The following is a 21,274-nucleotide window of genomic DNA, read 5'->3' on the forward strand; positions in this document are numbered from 1 at the left end:
CCAAACCACTGTCATAACTTACCAATAATGGCAATAGATATATTTTTACAGCACAGACTTTCTTCAAAGATCCTCAGGGTTATGGGACTGAAAAATCAGGTGGTAGATCAGGGGGGGGGTAGTTCTTCGGAACAGTGGACTTCAGGTTGGTCGGGGCGTCAAATGGCGGTTGGCCATGTGGAGATGTTGCAGGGGGCCTCCTTCATGACTGAGAGCCCCGGCCTGCGTGGTAATGACCATGTTTTTCAACAGGACAGTTAACAATGGCCACCTGACAAAGGACTTCTTCCAGAGGAATGACCTCACTCCTTGGGACCATCCTGTGTGTTCCCCTGAATTTAATCACACTGAGAATATTTAGGAATGGATGGATAGGGAAGTTAAATAAAACGAATGCCAGTTTCAGACAGTGGATGGCCTTCATCACATGGAAAAATGCTCCCATGAGCCTCCAAATTTTTGAATTGATGAACAAGGACAGTGTAGCTCCCCATTACTAATCCTCTTTTTAACTCCTTTAGTTCTGCTTTGTTGTTTTATTGGACTGTGTTCTTTGAAATTTGATCCTCCGATGAACAGCCCATTTGTAGTATTTGCAGTTAGCAGTAAAACGTGAACTCCTTATTTTTTGTCACTTGTTCCTTTTTCTTCTTTTTGCATTTTGAAGCTCTACTTTAAACCTGCTCATGATCCACCCACTGCCAAATGCAAATTATTGTCATTTCTCTCCTGTTTTAAGATTTTATTTAGGAGTGTATTATACAGTCTATATATAACAAAGACACAGCAGCAGTTAAAACCCAGGGACAATTTGCTAGCTAGCTCTCCAGCAGAGCAAATCATGATGGACAATAAATCACACTGCTCCCATGAAAATGTTTCTTGCATCTTCTGAGTTTCTACTTCTGACTGCAGAGGCTGACTTTTGAAGGACAGGTATGAAGACTACTCATCTGAAGACACACACACGCAGCCTTTGACCACAGCTCACGTGACGTTAGGGCAACACTATATCACGGCTCATCAATCCTCCTCCTCCTCGTCTTTTGAAGTTCACACCTCTCCTCTGTACAGTAGAGAATCATTTACAGGTGGTATTATTACTGTCAGCCCATAACTCTGCACAATGAGGGTGTCTCAAGGCCAAATGAGAGTGAGTGTGTGCAAGTGTGTGTGTGTGCAGCTTAAAGGGAAGGTAGCAGTGAGGATATGAGTCAGATCCACTTCAATACAAAGGTGCTTTGTGAGTGTGTCAAACAGGAATGTGTGCGATGGTAAAGATGAGCTGCTACAGATGCCTCTGTGTGTCTGCAGACTTTCATAACTCTGCCGTTCCTCTTATTTCTACCTCTTTCTCCTTCCTCCTCTCTTTCTTTAACCCCTTCTTTTTATCTTTCTCCCCCCACAAGGTTGAATCCATTCACACGTCCTCGCCGTCATGAAAGAATGTGACCCACAGAGCGTCGAGGAGATACTTAGGAGTATGATGTTACAGCTTTGACATATATCCTCTGACAAGGGCATGCAGGGCTGGGTGGGGGCAGGGATCTATTGTGTTTGGGCTCTGTGAGGGCGTTTTTCATCAGATATCAGGGGGTGAGACCAGTAAACCGTTAAAATCTGCCCTTGGTTTCACCTAACAATCTCATATTGTCTCTTATTAAACTTTAGAGGCATGGATGAGGGGGGTAAGCCTCAGGAATTTACAGATCAGACTTTGGCCTGTGTTGACCCCTGGGTTTGGTTGGAATAAAGCTGCAGGAGGACTCTAATAGCTTCTTTCTTGAGGTTTCTGTCTGGAGAAGATTGAAGAGGCTGTCTGAAAGAGGAGATTAAAGCTGTGTCTCTATCACTGTGTGTTTTCAGAGGAACAAGTCAAAATGAGCTGCTTCGACCTGACACAAGACAGGGTTCATGAGTGACATCTAATAAACCGGAGTCTGGTGAGAAAGTTTATTAAAAAAAAAAAGAGAGATTCTTTGCCATCTTCATTAAAACCAGGATGAATAAAGACACTAAGAAAGCACAGACCATTCTGTAAGAACAAATTCTGTTATCCACACCAGATATTAAGATCATAGGTTTAGCCAATCAGAAGCACAGCTCACGGGACTGACAGGTCTGGCGCCCTCTAGCTGTTAGTGCAGAGGCTCAAAGCCCACCTTTTGAGCCACCATTTCCAACATGGCCCCTGGAGATGACTTTTCCTCATCACTCTGAATCAGGAACAGACAGGTGACGTCACAGAGACCACAGTCCATGTATGTCAATGGTTTAGTCTTTATTTTTGTGTTATACCTGGTTTTGATTTCCTGAAAATATTCCTCATGTGAGTTCCTGGTTTCCTTCTTGTCTGTATTATTGTTAAGTTCCTCTTTTTGCCATTTATAAGCCATCCATGTGGGCAGAGGGGATTTTAGAGCAAGGGGCAACATCTGTTAAGTAAAAATGAAGCCTATGTGGAAGCGAAGTTGCTGTTCATTGAGAATCCACTTGAGGCTGGCTGCAGAAAGACCAGAAGTCATGTACACACCCAACCATAAAAACAGGCTTTTACAGCATTAAAAACATATTTACAGCCTCGTTCAAACACCGGTTAGGGTCTTAAATGCTGATTTCACATCAGCACACACTGTACGGTGAGTTACTTTTTCTAACCTAACGGTTTAGAAGTTATTTTAATAGTTTGATTGTCCAATCAGAGACACGGCTCAGGTCATGTGACTGGTGGGTGCCCTGTGGCTGCCCTCAAAAAGCCAACCCTGAAACTGTTCTACGACCTACTTAGACATCATTATTCAGTCAAATCAGAGACACTATGATGTATATATACATGTTTGCAATACAAGGATTAAACTATGTGCTGAAGCCTGCATTATGACACTAGGTTTACATTTACAACATAGTATAGGACATGACAGTTTCAGAAGCATAAAGCCTACTGAACTTTGTTTTGTTTTTGTTTTGTTTTGTTTTTATCCTCTTTGAGGCACTTTGTGTTGCTAAATTGCAGGAAAAGTGCCATATAAATCAAATAAAGTTAAAGTTAAAGTTGAACACACATGGAGAACATGAACATCACTGGCACACAACATTCAATAAATGCCATCCATGCTCCCTAGTAGTTAATTGTCTAAATTTCTTGCCAATGAATTCTGTAATTTAGCATCTTAGTGCGTCACCTAAAGATGCTATGAGAAGGAACTGTTTAAATTGGACTGCCTCGCCACCTTCTGGCCAGGAGTCTCAAGCACACTAAAATACTTTCAGTGAGGTGTGTGTTTGTTTTGGAGATAGTATCGAAACATTTATAAGTGTGTTTAGGACAACTTTTTACTAGATACAACGTGCCAAGGTAAGGTATTTATCAGTACAGTTATGAAGCGCTGCAGTTTGAAACGTGACATCAAGCAAATGTTGCTGTATCTGCTAGATGTAGCGCTATCAGCAGCCCGATTCTACGTATCTCCGTTATGTGTAACGTTAGTAAATTCAGGTTATGTCCCACCAGTCATCTACCAATCAGAGCCAACGTAACCTCCCTCTTCATTTTATTGATAGACTCTCAAGTTTGAACAGACCACTGCAGAATAACTGCTGACTGTGGGTTGGAATCAACATTAGCACAAACAGCTTAGCCCTTTAAGCCTCTCTCCTGTTTATCTTTCTTCTTCTCTTCTGTCCTTTCCCTGTCTGACAGTTGGGCACCAGTGTCCACCATCACTACAAAATTAATCACAGAAACCATTTTCACCAGAGAAAAACACAGATCTCTAATAAACTTCACTCAGATCAGAAACTCCTCACAGCCACGTTCAGGTTGTCTACTGAGGTTATACAGTTTAGTTTTTTCTTGAGCTTCAGATATTTTTTGGATGAGTTTTATTTATTTATTTTTCATACTCAGTTTTAGTTCAGTTTTTATTTGTTGTCTTGTGTTTTTGTGATAAGGCACTATTTTCCGGGAACAGTGCCTGACCAGACCTGCAAAAGATATTGTGAAGAACAAATCTGAAAAGAGAAGAAAAAGAAAAAGTTTGTTGGTTATAAGTGTTCAAATAGGCTTCTAAAGATGAATGACGACAACAATCAACAAAACACAAGCCACAGGGTCAAATGTGAGCCTCACATTGAATTTTGGATTTTCTCTGAGCTGGACCTGAATCCATACTGGGGGTTGTTAGAGGCCCTCTGCACCTTAATCTGCTGACTTTAGCAGTCTGCTGAGGCCTGCTTTACCTCAAGAGGGTTTAAGTAACACTTTTTTTTTCTATCCCTGTTTGCATCTTTGAGTTGAATAGTTCAGGTGCAGTTTTTTTTTATGAGGAAAGGACACCAGAAGGCCGTGCAGGTCTGCAAACAGAAAGTGTCAAAGAAGCATGCAGGTGTACATACACTGTGACTCATGTTTACATGCCTGTTGCTTGTGTGATTACAGTTCACCTGTAAGTATTTTCATAGCTGGGTTTGTCATACAGAGTCACCTCCTATAAAACACATGAGCAACATGACTTCAGTCTGAAATCGCTGCCTCCAACAACACGGTTCAGTGAAGACGTAAACAGTCACTCTGGTTAAGAAAAAGGTTACTGAATCACCCGTTTAATGAGCCTCAACAGGTGATTTTATACACCACAGTGACCTCTCTATTAGGCTTGTGTTTGTCAGCTTGGCATGTCACAGATTGCTTCACCTTTAGAGGTCTTAATCCAGAATAATCCAAAAACAAAACACAAGAAACAGAAATAAAACTCTGAGTTAAACCACAGACAGTTTGAGACTTTTTCACTGCAGCTCGCTGGATGATGGATTAACTGGATCATTTCTCAAACCTCTGAGTCATTTTTTATTGAAGCCACAGTAACCTGCCTCCTGAAAATGCAGATGGAATTACTCAAGCTAAAACGTTTATGTTGAATTTAGCATAATTATAGGTCAGTTGATTAATAACAGAGGGCAGTGGAGGAACAGTAAATGACTGCTTTCAGTGCCAGACTCACCGCACAGAGTAAACACAGCTGTGTGTGTTCAGTGTGTACCGTGCATGAGCTGAGCTGCTGTATTCAATGGGCATGGCAGCTGTGTGTTAGACACCTGACGTAAAGAGGAAGATCACTTTAAGACTTCACCTGCTTCACTCTCAGTAAAGAATACTGGAGCCTGTGGGTAAAGATCCACCATAGGGTAAAAATCTTAAAGAGGGGTCTTATTTAATTATTTATTTATTTAGTATGATTCACAGCTAAGCAAAATCAATATTTTTCTCTCACTGATGATTTAGAAAACCCTTATTTCACACTCCGTCTGAAACGCTTTGTCTTAGTCACTGTCACTTTAAGAATCCCTGCTTCACAAACCCCCTGTCCTCTGATTGGCCAGCACTTCAGAGGCATGGGAAAACCTTGGTGTTTGAGGTCTGTACCTTCAAAGTGTCACCAGTTAAAAGATATTTATGCAAAGACATCACCGTTTCATCATCAGTGTCTCGCCAGGATTTTTTTTTGGGACGTTTCAATTTTAATCAGTTAACAACCAGATTCAATGATATCTACATCATATAAATATGTAGAGGTTTGAAAATCTGCACATTATTAGTCTGAACTTCCAGTATTGTTACTTTATAGCCATATTTGAAATATGGAAATCACGATACCCCTCTTTAAGTTTCAGGAGTGAATCAACAGCTCACACGGATACCACGGTGTATACAGGGCCACTTAAGAAATAAAAAAATAATAAATTTTGGAGAAAAAAACTCACTATTTTTCGAGTTTCTAAAGTCGTAAATTTACGACTTTAGAAACTCAAAAATTTGCAAGTTCATTAAGTTGAAAATTTATGACTTCATAAAGTAGTAAATTTGTGAGTTAATAAAGTCACAAATTTGGCCTTGATATGCCGTTGTAGTTATGTACTTCACTGCAAGATGGACCGAATTGTAAGCCTTGTAAAATTGTACTTTGGAGTTGATCTCAGCAATAAGGAGATACAACTGGTTTTAGCCCAGAGTCATTGCTTTCTTACGGGACGTTGTCGTGCCATGGGGTTGTTCAGAGAGCAGCACACTGGACTTGAGGAGGTGTTTGCTTTTATCCTACAAGAAGTTAAACGCAGCGGGCAGATTCGGAAATACATAATAGAACTTTATTAGTCATTGCAACAAGTATAACGAAATTGCAAACATATTGCAAGCATAAAGACGGTTCTTCGAGCTATACAGATGGGGTGTGTAGTTCAACAGGACACGAACGAAAGAGCGAGTCGTTGAACTTTCCTCCACAGCAATCGATTACAGTTTACAGTCCACTCTGACTTCTCAGCAGATCACAGATGAACAAATAGATTGTGCAAAGACACATGAGAACATCTGACATCTCCCATATCTGTCACAAAACAACCTTCAATTTTACATTTTTTCCAACTTAGCCTTTTTCAGCTTATTGGCATCTCTCAAGTGTGGCATCCCCTGTGCCTGTGCATCAACTAACACCCGGGACTTGTCATAAACCCGTAAATTTACGACTTTACAAGGTCGTAAATTTGTGACTTTTTTTTAATCGCAAATTTACTTGTTTTTTAAGTCGTAAATTTTCCGCATAATGAACTTGCGAATTTTTGAGTTTCTAAAGTCCTGAATTTGCGACTTTAGAAACTTGAAAATTTTGAGTTTGTTTCTCCAAAATTTATTTATTTATTTTATTTCTTTAGTGGCCCTAATACGCCGTCGTACATGGACCTACCTAACTGTAATATGAAAAGCATATATTACCTCAGTTTGATGATGATTTTTACTTTTGGTTAGATGAAGCTACATTATTTTAGATTGGGGAAAAATGCACTTCTTCCGGCACTAGATGGCAGCACCTGTGGCCAAATAATTTGATACACTTTGTTGCACTGAGGTTTCTCTCTTGAGTCTAAACTCTTGCTTGTGTTACTTGTCGCTTTGGACAAAAGTGTCTGCTAAATGAAGTTATGGTATTGTGGAATTGTAGTGTACCCCTGCATGGCTTCCAACTTTCATTATATTTCATTTTATTCCTCCTAAAGCTGCCTCTGTGCCCTCATCCAGACCTGGACTGTCTATTTTCAGCCTTAAAGCATCTCAGGCTCCTTCTCGCTCCTCCTTCCTGAGCTTCATTTTGGCACAGTCATCCTGAATGTTTGGTTTGTATGACAACAGACCCTCATAACCACCACACCCTCTGTCTGTTGTCTTAAACACATAGAGACCAAATGTTTTCGACTCTGAATTCTGTCGTGACCTCTATATTTCATACTTGGCAGTGATGGATCTGCCGTTAATGCTGAATAAGCTTTAAAGCTCCGCCTGTGATAAAGTAAAGCACTTAAGCTATTGTAGTTACAGCTGTTGTTATTATTCATGCTGGTGCTTTTGTCCACGTAATTACAAGATCAACCACTCATCAAAGCTGGCAGAGCTTTTCAGAAGCTAGTTTTATGATCATGTGGTTAAACTGTGAGGATTGAGCATGTTGGGTCAATGAACTGCGTGATATAAAAGAGCAGATCTGACTGAACCTGTTTTGACGTCTGGAAAAAAAGCAAAACATAAATGATTATTTTATTGACAAATGTCCTTCTATTGAATTATCTCTCTCTTTTAATCTTCTTCTGTTTCAGATCTCAGTATTTGATTTAGAGCTTCTTGTTTCTAATTATTGTGTCTCTGTATGCTTTTGGCGCCACCATGTGGAAGAGTGCAGGAAATAGCAAGAGTCTGCACATTGATGACTGCAATTTTGTTGTTAGTGATGGATTTTCATACCATAATTCTTTAGTTTCTTTAGTATTTTTTGGTATATTTATTTGATGTTTTGGTCATACGTTAAAATCCTTAAGTTAAGATAGTTTTTGGTGTTTTTGTAACTTTATTTTCGTCATTATGTGGAAAATGGTTGCCTTAAGGGTAGGGTGTAACAAGGGCTTAGAAAAAGAAAGTAAAAACACATATACTGTATATTTATTGATAAAGACAGGGAGAAATTGCTGCCAGTATCTAAAAATGTCAGCAGAGACTCTGATTTTTTAAATGGCTCTGAAAGGTCAGAGAAAAGAGCTGTCAAATTATAATCTTCCTCGAATAATTTTTATCAGGTTCTGGTGACAGCAAAGTTTTTGCCTCTTTGCAGGAATTTTTACAAAAACGACATCAATTGACTTGAATTATGTTTTTCTAAAGAGTAATATTTTACCTTGTTTGTGTCTTTGAGTATCTTTGGATATTTGGGCAGTACCATCAAGAGGCTGGGTAAGGTGTTTAGGAGAAAGTGTTCAGGTGAAGCCATACATGATTATATAATTAATATAAAGGACTGATCACACATGCATGGTGTTTTAAAAGTCCATCTGGAGAAACTATGGTGCTGTCAGGTCTTGTGCACAGAACACAAAGGAATCTGAATGCTGACCTGCATAGATAAAGGAACTGGAGGTTAACTTAACAAGCAGGTTTGAATGAGTATCCCTGTGTCATCTCTATTTGAGTGTCTCAAATAAGAATATGTCTTCACGCAGACTACAATTTTTTGGTAAAGTCCCTCGAAGGCATCATTAAGACTGCAATATTACCTTCCAACATTAGATAACATTCAAATTAAAACCACATGCAGTAGTTGGCACATTTTTTTTAATCTTCTGGTTGGTTTGATTTTGGGAAGCTAATTTTTTCGTTTTAAAACGTAAGAATATAATTAAATAAATAAATAAATAAATAAATAAATAAATAAATAAATAACGTAACTTAAAATTTGGAAAATAATAATAATAAAAAAATAATAATAATCCAAACACTTTATGTTCTAAGGGGGTCTAGAAAGAAACTTATGCACTTATTTTTTCAGCAAAACATTTGGGATTTAAATGGGTCAATTGTAGGTGTTAAAATGAGGGAAAACAAAACAAAAACAGGTTTAGAATATTAGAGATTTGGTGCTGCAGCTTTTGGATCAAACCAACTACAAAGAGGGGGGTGGATGTTTTATGGGGTTAGGGTATAAGGCGCAAATTGTGGGCTTGCTTTGACCTGGCCAAAAAAATGCAAGAGTCGACATTGTTATTTAAAATAGAGAGATAATATGGAGACATTACACGTTTGCAAAACTGTAGGGAAAAGGGTTGAAGAAAAAGGAACACCCCCTCCCAAATCAGGAGTGTTGGCAAGTCGGCATAAAGTTTTCATATCAAATCTGATCCAAAACATTCATCACAGTTCCAGTTGTGAGATTTCGGAAATCGGCCTGTTTTGGTAAGTAATTTTTTAATTTATTGTTAATTTAATTAATTGTTTAATTAATTCAGTGCTCTGTGTTGGAAAAATATATTCAAGTAAACAACGTTTTCGTAAGGATAATGTCAGTTATATTTTTTCAGAAAGCTACTGGTTCAAAAATGGAGCAACTTTCTGGACCCCCCCTCTGTTCTAAGGTGGTATACGCCAGTTTCATTGTCGTCTTCTTTGGTGAGTAAAGCTAAAGCTAAAGCTTAAGCTACATGGTGGTCTGCTGTAAGACGTTTGATATTGAATTTTGACATTTTAGGATATTATTGACAATTATTTAAGGTCTAACTCCAGCTTAATGTGAATGACACTACCTCAAGTCTTCTGTCGTCAAAACATTTTAAAAACATGTTAATATTCGTCAACTGTAACATTATCACCATGACAACCAGAAAGCATTGTTCTCACAAGTTTGCATACTCTTGCAGACAATGTACCGGACAATGCAAGATTTTTTTTTTTTTTTTTTAATTTAATTTGGAGATAGTAATCTTCACAAAACTATGAATTATCACTTATTTGTTAATTTCATTTTTTTTATTTTATTTACTTTTTTAATCACAATACCTGAAATCCCCACATGGCTTTCACGAACAGTTTACATCACCTTGAATGTTTGTCCTGGTCATAATCACACAGGTTTACACACACACACATCCAGGTTTTAATGGCTATTAGAAGTGGTTGATTGTAATTTGTATCAGTGTATAATCAGCGAGTTTCTAAGCTTTTGACTAGAGAGAGCTTCGCATATTTCATGCAGAGCTGCACAGATTTCTGGATACTGAATCATGGGTAAAGCAAAAGTACTTTTAATAGACCTGGAAGTTAAACTTATCAAATCAGGAAAACGATGCAAAAAGATATAAAAAAAAATTAAAATGCCATTAAGTAATGGTCAAACACTGATAAAAAGAAAATATTTTCTCTGCCTAACTGAAACTTTTCTCCCTGAAAAAAAGCTAGTTTTATGATCATGTGGTTAAACTGTGAGGATTGAGCATGTTGGGTCAATGAACTGCGTGATATAAAAGAGCAGATCTGACTGAACCTGTTTTGACGTCTGGAAAAAAAAAAACAAAACATAAATGGTTATTTTATTAACAAATGTCCTTCACAGCTGCACAGATTTCTGGATACTGAATGCGAAAAAGATATCAAAAAAATAAAATGCTATTAAGTAAAGGTCAAACACTGATAAAAAGAAAATATTTTCTCTGCCTAACTGAAACTTTTCTCCCTTTGTGATTATCCTACAGGCATAGGGATAGGATGGCTTGTGAAGTCAAATTTGACACTGACTGAGATTCATTACGAGTTCCTTGCGTTACCAGGAGAGCTGCTCTTACAGATGTTGCAGTTTTTGGCTGTCCCCTTAATTTTTGCCAATGTGGCCACAGGTAATATCATTAGGGTACTTTCTAACACTGTTAAATTCATGTTCTCATTCTCAACATCTAAAAGATGATTCGCTGCTGGACCACAACCTGGTGGATATGAGGAGAGGGTCTTTGGCTGTGTTTCCATTAAACCTAGAATTGCACAAAACATAAATATTGCAATAAAAAATGATAATTGAAACACTGACATTTTGAAAAAAAAAACCTCGAATTCCAGTAAAAAAAGTTTTTTACACTCTTTTGAGGTGGTTTTTTAGAAGCATTGAAGTTAATGATATTGAAGTTTATAGTAACATTTCAATGGAAACTTTTTTTTTCACATGCAGCAGGAGGGAGGGATGGAGGTGTGTGAGTGGGAGAACAGGCGAGCTGCAGTTGATTATTTTCATTCAGTGTTTTGTCCCTTCCTGTTTTGAGTTGGCGTGGTCACGGCTGATGGTTTGACCAGTAAATTAAAATATAAATGTCCATGATCGGCGTCACCATCAGTGCAGTATCAGGGCTGACGGCACATATTATTTTACCCAAGATGAACGCAATTCTAGTCTTAATGGAAACACTGGCAAGACACAATTGTACTTCATCCAAACTTCAGAAATATTAGAAATATAGGACATGGCATCTGTTCAGTCCTTTTTTTTGTCAGTCTGCAGTCTTAAGATGTTTTCTCAACAGCTGTTCTACATCTGCACATGAGTGCCAACAGAAAACTCATGGGGTACTCAGTGGTGTACTTTGGCATCACAAATCTTATGGCTGCAATCACAGGTAAGACAAATCCTGGACATAGCATAGGAGCTTTTTTTTATTTGATGAGACAACGAAGAAATACTCAAATCTGCTGTTCCTACAGTGTCTGCTTGAGGCTGGCTCTTTCCAGAAGTCACATACACACCAAGCCAAAAAAGTCACACTGACAGCAGAAATAAGCATATTTACAGCCTAGTACAAAAAATGTCTTGCAACTATCAACAGGCACTGTAGTGAGGGGGATAACTCAGCAGTTTAGAAGATATTAAGATCGCAAGTTCGCCCAATCAGAGGCACAGCTCTGCTCACATGACTGATGGGAACCCTGAAGATGTTAGTGTGGAGACTCAAAGCTTGTGTTGCTTTCAATATAGCCGCCCTAGGCGATTTGCCTAAAAATCTGTTTCAAAAGCAGATGGGTGCAACATGGAGATTAATTATACAGTATATGGCTCTGACAAACCTGTTTATTTATTTATTTACCCTTTATTTAACCTGATACCTGTGACACACCTGTGACCACTGATTGCGTTCAACAGTGTTGCTTATTATTAAAGACTGGCACAGTGGTCTTTGCAGAGGTCATGTTCTCTGTCATAGCTATTAAACTTTGCACTTCGTACAAAAATAAGCATAGCCCTAAGTCAGTTATCAACGCAAGACAAAGGGTGCATCCGAATAGTCCTTTTTTGATATGGAACCTTCCTAACTGAAGAAATGACCTAGAAGCATTTGAGCGTCGGCCATGATAAGTGCCGTTCGAATTCTCCAAGGGCCTTTTTCAAACCGCTCCCTACACACTTCCTCTCCATGACGGAGTGCACTCTGTTACGGAGTCACACTCGCAGCTGAATGAAGTTCACTTCATCAGGGTGTAGGGTATAAATACAGCTTTGGGACAGAAACTTCACTCGATCTCAGGCGGAAAAAGATAAACAAAGAAAAAAAGAAAATATAACGTAGAAAATACAAAAGAAACTTCTTTGGCTGCATTTCTTTTTTTTTATTGAAGAGTTTTTCATGTTTCACTCTCGCTTGAATGAATTCTTTTGTTTTTTGTAAATATTAAACACTCAAACACGAACTGTCTGAACAAATGCAAGGCAGGCCTTAATCAATGACATGTACATCTAAAGTTGTGAACATCTGCATGACAATCATTAAATATTTGCGTTAGGTTAGCAGTGTTTGTTCAGGCACATGTGCGTGGAGCTAGCATTTGTCTGTTGCTTCCTCCATGGCTGACACTGGACACATTTTAGCTTTAGCTTAGGAAACACCGGACCACCCTTTTCAAAAGGAAAGATGAAGAAACACCCCATAATGCCTTGCGGCACGTGATGTGTATAAATACGGCTCCTGTCAAAAGTTTATGGAAACTTACGATGGAGAAGGGACAGAAATCCTTTGAGTACTGTTGTTTTTCTAACATTTACCATCATATGTCTGCCTGAATGTGTTTATTGTGTGCACAATGTATGAATGTCAAAAAGGTTTATAACCCGAAACATTTGGTTGCAATTACGAACTGAAACGATGAATCACTAGTGATAGAAGTAATAACGTTTATTAAAATCAATAAAAGAAGGACAAATGAGGACTTTTACAACATTCAGATATGATAAATTCAAACAATGTTCAAAATGATATCTGTGAATGAAACAGGGGGTTTAGTGTTTCTGACAGTCTGCTGTTTTATCCAAGACAGTCCTCTAGTGTTATCAGGCTTCAGACTGTCAACATTTATAGATGCTCTCACGAACCTCACAGCTGTGAACAAGAAACACACACTGCATGACCAAAGACAAAACACCATCACAGGTAAATCCTCTGATCATGGATTGTTAATGTTAACTGGTCATGAAACGACCCTGTGAGATAAGGCAGGGGACAAATGCGCTTCTTTGTAGTTCATTTTCGCAACATTGTAGTTTGTCGTGGCTCACCTACGTCACATAGATATGACATCAAAGTGAAAATGCAGTCAAATTCCTCTTTGGCCTTCCCTCTCATCTTTTCGTCTCCTCCCCTTGACCCTGTGACGTTTTTTATCGGGGTTAAGGTAAAGTGTATAGGAAGGTACTTAGGAAGGACTATTTGGATCCACCCAAAGTCAGTAACCGCAACAGTGTAGCATGGCGTCAGGACCATGGACAGCTCTGCAGAGTACACAACATCAAAAACTGCTGCAGCTCAGAGGGCTTGACAAAAGCAAACATTCACCAGATATTTTAACCTTCTGTGAGCTGGAAGCCTTTTCATGGAACTGTGTAGTGAAATCAATCAATCAATCAGTCTTTATTTTTATAGCGCCAAATAATAACAAATGTTATCTCAAGACACTTTCCAAAAACTGATAATATTTTATTAGAAACCCAACGTGGAGACAAGATAAGGAGTCTTATCTCATCTTTACCCAGCATGAGTACAGGACTTTGCAGCATTCAGCAAACACAACTTAAAACAAAAGTCACACAGCCAGCAATGACTAATGGCAGGAAAACAGTTAACACACATTAGGTTTTGGGTTTAAGGCTGAGATCAGGATAAATTCACTAACAACGAACTTCCCACACTTTTCTTCAGAGGGTGGTATTTCCTTCAGTAGTTTATGCCTCTTGGAACCTCATGGCAGTTTAACATTTTACTTGTGGTGTGCATGCAAAATAAGTACAAGTGTAATTAAAGGGGGACTTGAAAGTATTTTTTCTGCTTAAAGTAAAAATCAGTAAAAAGAGCTTTTGAGTGGCTGCAGCCTTGTTTTTGTTCTCCTTTTCCTTAGGTGTTGATTGTTGGGTGTTGATGAAGCAGATGATGCAGCTTGATACCTTCACTGGAACGGAAACTGAGGCGCGTGATTATGATGATGATGATGATGAAGATTTTTGGTACTTCTCCCTTATCTGGAAAATGGTGGAACTAATGCTGTGAGAGAAAGTGCTTACTGTGTCATAATTAGATCATAAACCCTTTGTTGTGTGTGTGAGGTGTATTGACATTGTGTGTTTTGTTTGTTGTTTAAAGCAACTTATTCCCGACCAACCCGTTGGGCCCATGCTTCCAGAAGGTCTGCTTTCAACCCTCTGTGTGTGTCCGTTACATGCCTGTTGTAGTTATCATACAAACACAGATTTTTGTCTTTTATCTTTTGTTTAGTACAAGCTGGAGCTGCATCACATCCCTGGGGATGATCCAGTAAGTCATTTTGTCCTTCTCTCTTCAGTGATTGTTCAATGACACGAATGTTAGAACGGCTTTTTTTTCTCAAACCACTCTCATTTATGTTTCCTTGGTCTTGTTACAGGACTACTCTGAGGTGGAAGCTGTGGGCCACTTCGTTGATGGGTACAACATTATGGGCCTGGTTACCATGGCAATGTGTGTTGGATTTTGCGTCAAATATATGGGAGGAAAAAGCAGAATCATGGCAAAGAACATCGATATCATTGATAAGGCCGCCAAAACGGGCTTCCGCTGGGTTCGCTGGTGAGTAAACGGACATACGTTGATGTTGATGGGCACTGATGCTGCGGGACCTGTCTCATAGCAGGAGAATAGAATAGAATAGAATAGAATAGAAAATACTTTATTTATCCCCAAGGGGAAATTCAGGAGGGGTCACAGCAGCAATCAAGAAAACCAAAGTAAGAAAGTGTGTAGAAAGTGCAAAAAGGTCCATAAGAAAATAAATGCTGACAGCTTGTCCATCATTGTCCAGTCAGCCAGCCTCCACCTCCACAGGGTCCAGGACTGAGCTTCTTCAGCAGTCTGTTCAGTCTCTGTCTCCTGGATCCTGTCTGCTCACAGCAGGTGAAGCTCTTCCAATGTGACGTTGTTGTCTGTTCGCCATGTCTGTGAATAGCATGATGCTACTCTGCCTTCTGGTATTCCCTCTGTTGCTGGGTTAGCATGGCTAGCTTGTCCATCTTATTGGAGATAGATCTTACGTTCCCAATGACAATGGATGGAACGACAGGTCGATGTCGTCTCTTCTTAACTCCCACCTGAGAACCAACGCGTCATTCTCACCTCCTTCTCCTCACCTTGTGGGAGACATCAGGCCTTGCACCAGTTAGCATTGACATGCTACAGGCTGCTAACAGTTGATTTCACATGTAAACAATGCAGCCGTGGTTACATGTAGGATCTCCAGACAAACACAGGATCAAAAGTAGTAAAAATATCACTGAAGACAAAACCAGTTTGGTGTCCATGACCAACAAATGAACCATACAAAGTAAAGATCTACTCCAAATACAGAGATGACGAAAAAATTACAAGAAACGGACCAAGAAGACAGAGCTGTTACAGGCAGCCACAACCAACAGGGCGGCACCTAGCAACCAACAACAAAACAACAGACAGAAAGCTCCATGACAGCCACATCGCCCTCTGATAGCTCATGATCTGTTCCAACAATGGACCACAAATCCACCTCTGGATTCGATTCCTCGAATTATTCGAGGTACTCGATTACAAAATTTACTCGAGTAATTTTCTCCGCCTCGAGGAATCGTGTAATTTTAAAAAAGATCAAAGAGTGGTATTTCAAATAGAGCTGAGGCCATATTAGGAGAGTTTTCAGACCCCTCAAGCTTCCTCTTATACAAAATAGCAACTAGCAACAAATCTAGCTTCTTTTCTGGAGTTTGGAGACTAATGGATCATTCTACGAAAAGGGTGCCATTTGGGTCCGCAACATTTGATGAGATGTACAAGGCACAAAAAATGTGTCAAAGTGTGTTAACAGATTTTGGAGCTACCAAAGCGAGTGCTCTTATTGACATGCTGTATCAGAAAGTTCTATTTCTTAAAGAGAAAAATTTCATTTGAAAAATAACTGCTCTTTAACTAAAAAAAAAAAGTATTACTCGATTAATCGATGGGATTTTCAGTAGAATACTCGAATACTAAGATATTCGATAGCTGCAGCCCTAACTCTCTATACCAATTCTTTTGTTCAAAACAAGGAAGAACACTTTTTTTTCCTCTTCTTGTTCTTCTTCAACAACACTAGCCATGTTCTTCTTTTACTGTTAAAAAAAAGAAGATTGATGAAAATTATTGACCACTTATTTTAAGATACTTCACGAAAATGCTGTACATACACGTAATATCTAATTTCCATCGTTTCTGTTCGGCGAAACTCTGCCAACTTCTCCACACTGCAACTTTAAAAGTACATGCTCCCCTTTTGTCATATTTAGAGGCAGGGTAGGTGTCTCATTTCAGAAATATCACAGTTATATTCATTAAAACTCTTTTTATCCTGACATAATGAACACATGAAACGCTCTCACTGAAAGAAAAGTCCCAGGTACCCAGAGCTGCTTAAGAAAAATAAAAAGTCCTTCCTACCTTACTTTTCCTACCTACCTAAACTCTGCCTTGCTCATCAGCATTGTTTTTCAAGAAAGAAAGAAAAAAGGGCCCATAAAGCTGTGAGGCTTGAACCACAGAGAGAAGTCGCTTGGCTTATTAAGTCATGATATCTGAGTTATTTCTCTTCCATATTTACTCACAAACTTTTTCCACCAAAACAGAGGCACAGCGTTGCTGTTGTTGATCTTTTTTTTCTCTCTCTACTATACATTTAGTCTTTTTTAATCTTGATCCATTATATTTGGTTTGTCTTCTAGGTTCATGCCAATTTGCCTCATGTCTTTTATCATCACCACCATTGTTGAGGGTCAAGAGTGGGAAAGTTTATTAAAACTTGCAAGGGTCACAGCGGTGATTCTTTTGGGGTAAGTTCAAACATTTCCTAGTCTGAGTGCAGAAAATTAAGATTTTTTTTCAACTTTCTGCAGCAGTGAAATTATATTATAGTCGCCATATACAATCAAAAGTGTTACCCATGAATGGTAATCCCATGAAATATAGTTGGGATTGTAAACTGGTTGGTACAATTCACTGCAGCACATGAATGAGGCAACTTTACTGGTCACTCTTGCCACATCCAATGTAACGATTCAGCAGCGTCTCTGTATGTCTGTGGTCACAGGAGCCTGGCTACCATGAGAGTCTGATCAGTCGTATTTTGATTTAATCAGTTTTCATTGTGTGTTTCAGGCTTGGAGTCCATGGAGCCATAACCCTCCCGTTGCTCTACTTCCTGTTCACTTGGAAAGACCCCCGTCATGTCTTGAAGGGTGTCTCTCCTGCCTTGTTTTCAGCCTTCGCTGCTTCATCCAGGTAAGATTAAGTCCAGCAGGTGTGTAACAGATGTGTAACAGATGAGGTGTGAAATCACTTATCTCGTCTCTCCAAGCTCAGCGACGATGCCCCAGACTCTCCACTGCTGCGAGGAGCGGCTCAAGTTGAACAGAGGAGTCACCCGCCTGGTGTTGCCGCTTGGAGCAACCATCAACATGAACGGGATAGCTCTGTTTGAGGTGGTTGCAGTACTTACCATCACCCAGCTCAGCAAAGTCCAGGTGGACCTAAGCCAGACCGCCACTATTTTGTAAGACCCTTTCGTTCCCTGCGTTGACCGTGTCAGAAGAAATCCTTAAGAGGAAGTGCGGTGAAAATGTCAGACATGATGTCATATTTCTTCCTTCTGGTTTGAAAATGCAGGGTGACAGCGGCGGCGTTTAGCTTGGGAGCATCAGGAGTCCCTGCCACAGGCGCAATGACCACCATCTTTATCCTGACGGCAGTGGGTTTGCCCGCCAGAGAAGCCATCAGTCTGTTGGCTGTGGAATGGATCCTGTAAGTTATATGGGTGGTTTAAAGCTGGGAGGTGACACAAATCGTCCACCTCTCTGTTTGTCTACCAAATAGATGTTTGTCTCATCAGCTGTAACACTTTGCTCTAAGGGGACCTTCTTTATTTCTTTCACACATTTTGAGTTTCCAAAAAAAGCCAGCAGCAGTAACAGGCAGGCAGCTTCGTAGCAGAGCTGGTGGATCCACTGACAGACTCAGACTGACTCAGAAAGCTTTAAAATACAAGGTTTTTATGGTGATGGGGTGATATTTTAGTTTTATTGTTTTAGGTGAAACCTTACTAAGCGTCACGTTTGTGTCGCACACAACTTGGGGAAAAAAAACCCTGAGGTAATAGCGAAAATGTGATTCTGCTGTCTTCTCTTTTCCATGATCCAACCCTGATTATAAATCCATCAGAGTTTTTTTTGGGCATCAAACATTCATTTGCAGCCAGTGCAGTCAGTCTTATAGAATAGAATAGAATAGAATAGAATAGAATAGAATAGAATAGAATAGAATAGAATAGAAAATACTTTATTTATCCCCAAGGGGAAATTCAGGAGTCACCGCAGCATTTAAGAAAACAAAAGTGAGAAACAGTATAGAAAGTGCAAAAATGTCCATAAGAAATTAGATGACGACATCCCGTCCACCACTCGTCCACCACTCTCCAGCCCAGCCAGTCTCCACCTCCACAGGGTCCAGGACTGAGCCTCCCCAGCAGTCTGTTCATTCTCTGTCTCCTGCATCCTGTCTGCTCACAGCAGGCGAAGCTCCTCCGATGTGTCGCGGCGTCCGATGTCAGCTCCGTCAGCCACGTCCGTGAACAGCACGATGCCACTGGGTTAGCACGGCTAGCTCATCCATCCCCCGGAGCGAGATCCCACGTTCCCAACAACGATGGATGGAAGGACAGGTCCACGTCGTCACCTCCCAGCTCACATCCGAGAACTAGCACTTCGTCCTCACCTCCTCCTCCTCAGCTCGAGGGAAATCATCAAGCCCTACACTAGTTAGCATTGACATGCTACAGGCTGCTAACAGCTAATTTCGCATGTAAACAATGCAGCCATGGTTACATGTAGGATCTCCAGACAAACACAGGAGAAAAGTAGTAAAAAATACCGCCGAAGCCACAAAAAGTTTGGTGTCCGTGACCAACAATGAATCATACAAAGTGATGATCCACTCCAAATACAAAGATGATGAAAAAGAGACGAAAAAATTACAAGAAACGGACAAAGAAGAGAGAGCTGCTGCAACAGGCAGCTACTTGGGTAGCACCTAGCAACCGTCGATCGATTATAGCAAACCTTATTGTAAACAAAGAGACATGAGGCCTTAAATTTGAGGTTAACCTGTCTTTGTTGAGTTTTATTTCTCTTTTGTGCTTAATGTTTACCTCACAAAGAAAACAAAAACTAAGAAAGGTGTGCCGTGTTTTCCCAGGGACCGCTTCAAAGCTGCCGTTAACGTCCTCGGAGACTGCATTTGTGCCGCTGTGTGTGACGCATGGCTGCGGCAGGCAAGGGCAAGGTGAGCCTAGGTAGATGAAGAATAGATGAAGTGATATTTGATTTTTTTTGTTTCAACTCTATTTGTTCACCACTTAGAGACTATTTGTTTTCCCATCCTGACCATTTTCACATTGATAATGTTGTTCTTTGCCTGGCCAGGGCCCATGGTGCTGAAGATGGGGAGGAGCATGAGACCGAGGTCTGGGACCGACAGCGATGACACTGACTTCAGTGACAGAGACTTAGTGCTGTAGAGAATTGTAGGGGTTAAGTTTTTTAGTGGTGTAGTATTTTAGTGGTTAAGTTCTTTAATCTTTAATTTTTATCTGAGATTTATTCTAAATACGAATACATTTTCAGATTAAAATAGGTTGAATCAATTAATGAGGAATAAGAACTGTACAAAAACCTGAATTAATTGAGAAGAATAGGAAAACTAACATGTCACACTGTGGAAATAAAAAAAGCTTTTCAGTCTGCACATCGCTGTGTTCATTGGAGAGGTTTATGGTAAGGGGAGAAAGTTCATCAGTGCCGTGGTTTGTCGTCAGAGAAGGATTTAAACTCCTCCTGTTGGAGTCGTGTGATAAATGTGAGAGCATCATTGGAAACGATACGGTACCGATACCTGATACCTGGCAATTTGTATTGAAACTCAAGGGTAACAATTTTCAATATTTTTATGTGTTAAAAATGATCAATCTATTTAAAACATTTTTTTTTCAATGTAACATATTTATTTTTCAAAATGTAAACTTGCAATGCTGTGTTCATGCCCAGCATGGAAAATCGCCTACTCTTGATTTTTATATCCTTGAGGTGCTGACGTGTCGTGCTTGATCTAGGGCACCTGTGCCCATTGCTGCACCCAGATAAAAGGAGCAGCTTCTCTTCCTGGGCCAGAAAGGCACAGTTTATTTCTTTACATGATTTTTTTCACTAGTTATTGTACATTTTATCAACAAGTGAGGTAATGATTAATTTTCTCCTAATATTTAATTACATTTTTTATCATTTGAAATGCACTAAAACACCAAGACAAAGTTGAAGTGTATAACTACTTTAAAAGAAACAACTTTGAAACGCTTGAAATTAAGATTTAGGCAAATTTGACTAGATAATGTGTTTGTAAAAAGAAACATATATATATATTTTCAATAAAAACACTTGTTTTTTATTCTGCTGTGTGTTTTTCTTGTTGCATGATGTCAGCCTTGTGAAAATGTAGATCTGTAGCAAAATGGGATTTGACACTAGCCCCCTCTGGTGGTAGCAGTCTGAACTGGAGGTTATTTTTCAATCCCTGTAGAATCACCAGTCAGGAAAACAGCATATTTAAAGCAAAAATATACTTATGTGTCTACCATTTGGTTTAGTTTTTTAAGGAAACAGTTAATGAATGAAACAATCACAATAAAATAAAACATTTTTTTCTTTTTGTTGTTTGAAATGGACTATTCTGAGTTTTATCTGGACTTAAATCTGGCACATTTCTAACTAGAGAAAAGACAAATTTTCTCACAAATATTTAAGTTGAATTTAAGTTTTTTTTGTTGTTGTTGTGAAAAAGACTCTTAACTGATCATCTTTTC

The 21,274-nt window shown here is 39.3% G+C and overlaps 1 protein-coding gene across 1 annotated transcript; it reads left to right on the forward strand.

The window, feature by feature from the left end:
* Positions 1-9,202: 9,202 nt before the first annotated feature.
* Positions 9,203-19,967, forward strand: LOC141788214 (excitatory amino acid transporter 3-like). The gene is made up of 14 exons (XM_074667090.1): positions 9,203-9,268; positions 9,394-9,481; positions 10,561-10,701; positions 11,377-11,469; positions 14,234-14,378; positions 14,476-14,518; positions 14,608-14,646; positions 14,756-14,937; positions 17,091-17,198; positions 17,524-17,646; positions 17,723-17,917; positions 18,031-18,165; positions 19,615-19,701; positions 19,842-19,967. Exons 2-14 carry the CDS (start codon positions 9,412-9,414, stop codon positions 19,900-19,902), a joined length of 1,422 nt encoding a protein of 473 aa, XP_074523191.1. The 5' UTR covers positions 9,203-9,268; positions 9,394-9,411; the 3' UTR covers positions 19,903-19,967.
* Positions 19,968-21,274: the final 1,307 nt, after the last annotated feature.

The sequence above is a fragment of the Halichoeres trimaculatus genome, unplaced genomic scaffold (genome assembly GCF_033239565.1).
Source record: "Halichoeres trimaculatus isolate MK-OKI-2021-1 unplaced genomic scaffold, fHalTri1.1 fHalTri1_scaffold_3, whole genome shotgun sequence".
Lineage (NCBI taxonomy): Eukaryota > Metazoa > Chordata > Actinopteri > Labriformes > Labridae > Halichoeres > Halichoeres trimaculatus.

What these genes read in the sequence shown, in the direction of transcription:
- LOC141788214 (XM_074667090.1), top strand. Translation starts at nt 9,412, where the DNA reads ATGGAGCAACTTTCTGGACCCCCCCTCTGTTCTAAGGTGGTATACGCC. An exon ending in GCCTTCGCTGCTTCATCCAG is followed by an intron (nt 17,647 to 17,722) that starts GTAAGATTAAGT and finishes CGTCTCTCCAAG; the next exon opens with CTCAGCGACGATGCCCCAGA. An exon ending in AGCCAGACCGCCACTATTTT is followed by an intron (nt 17,918 to 18,030) that starts GTAAGACCCTTT and finishes TTGAAAATGCAG; the next exon opens with GGTGACAGCGGCGGCGTTTA.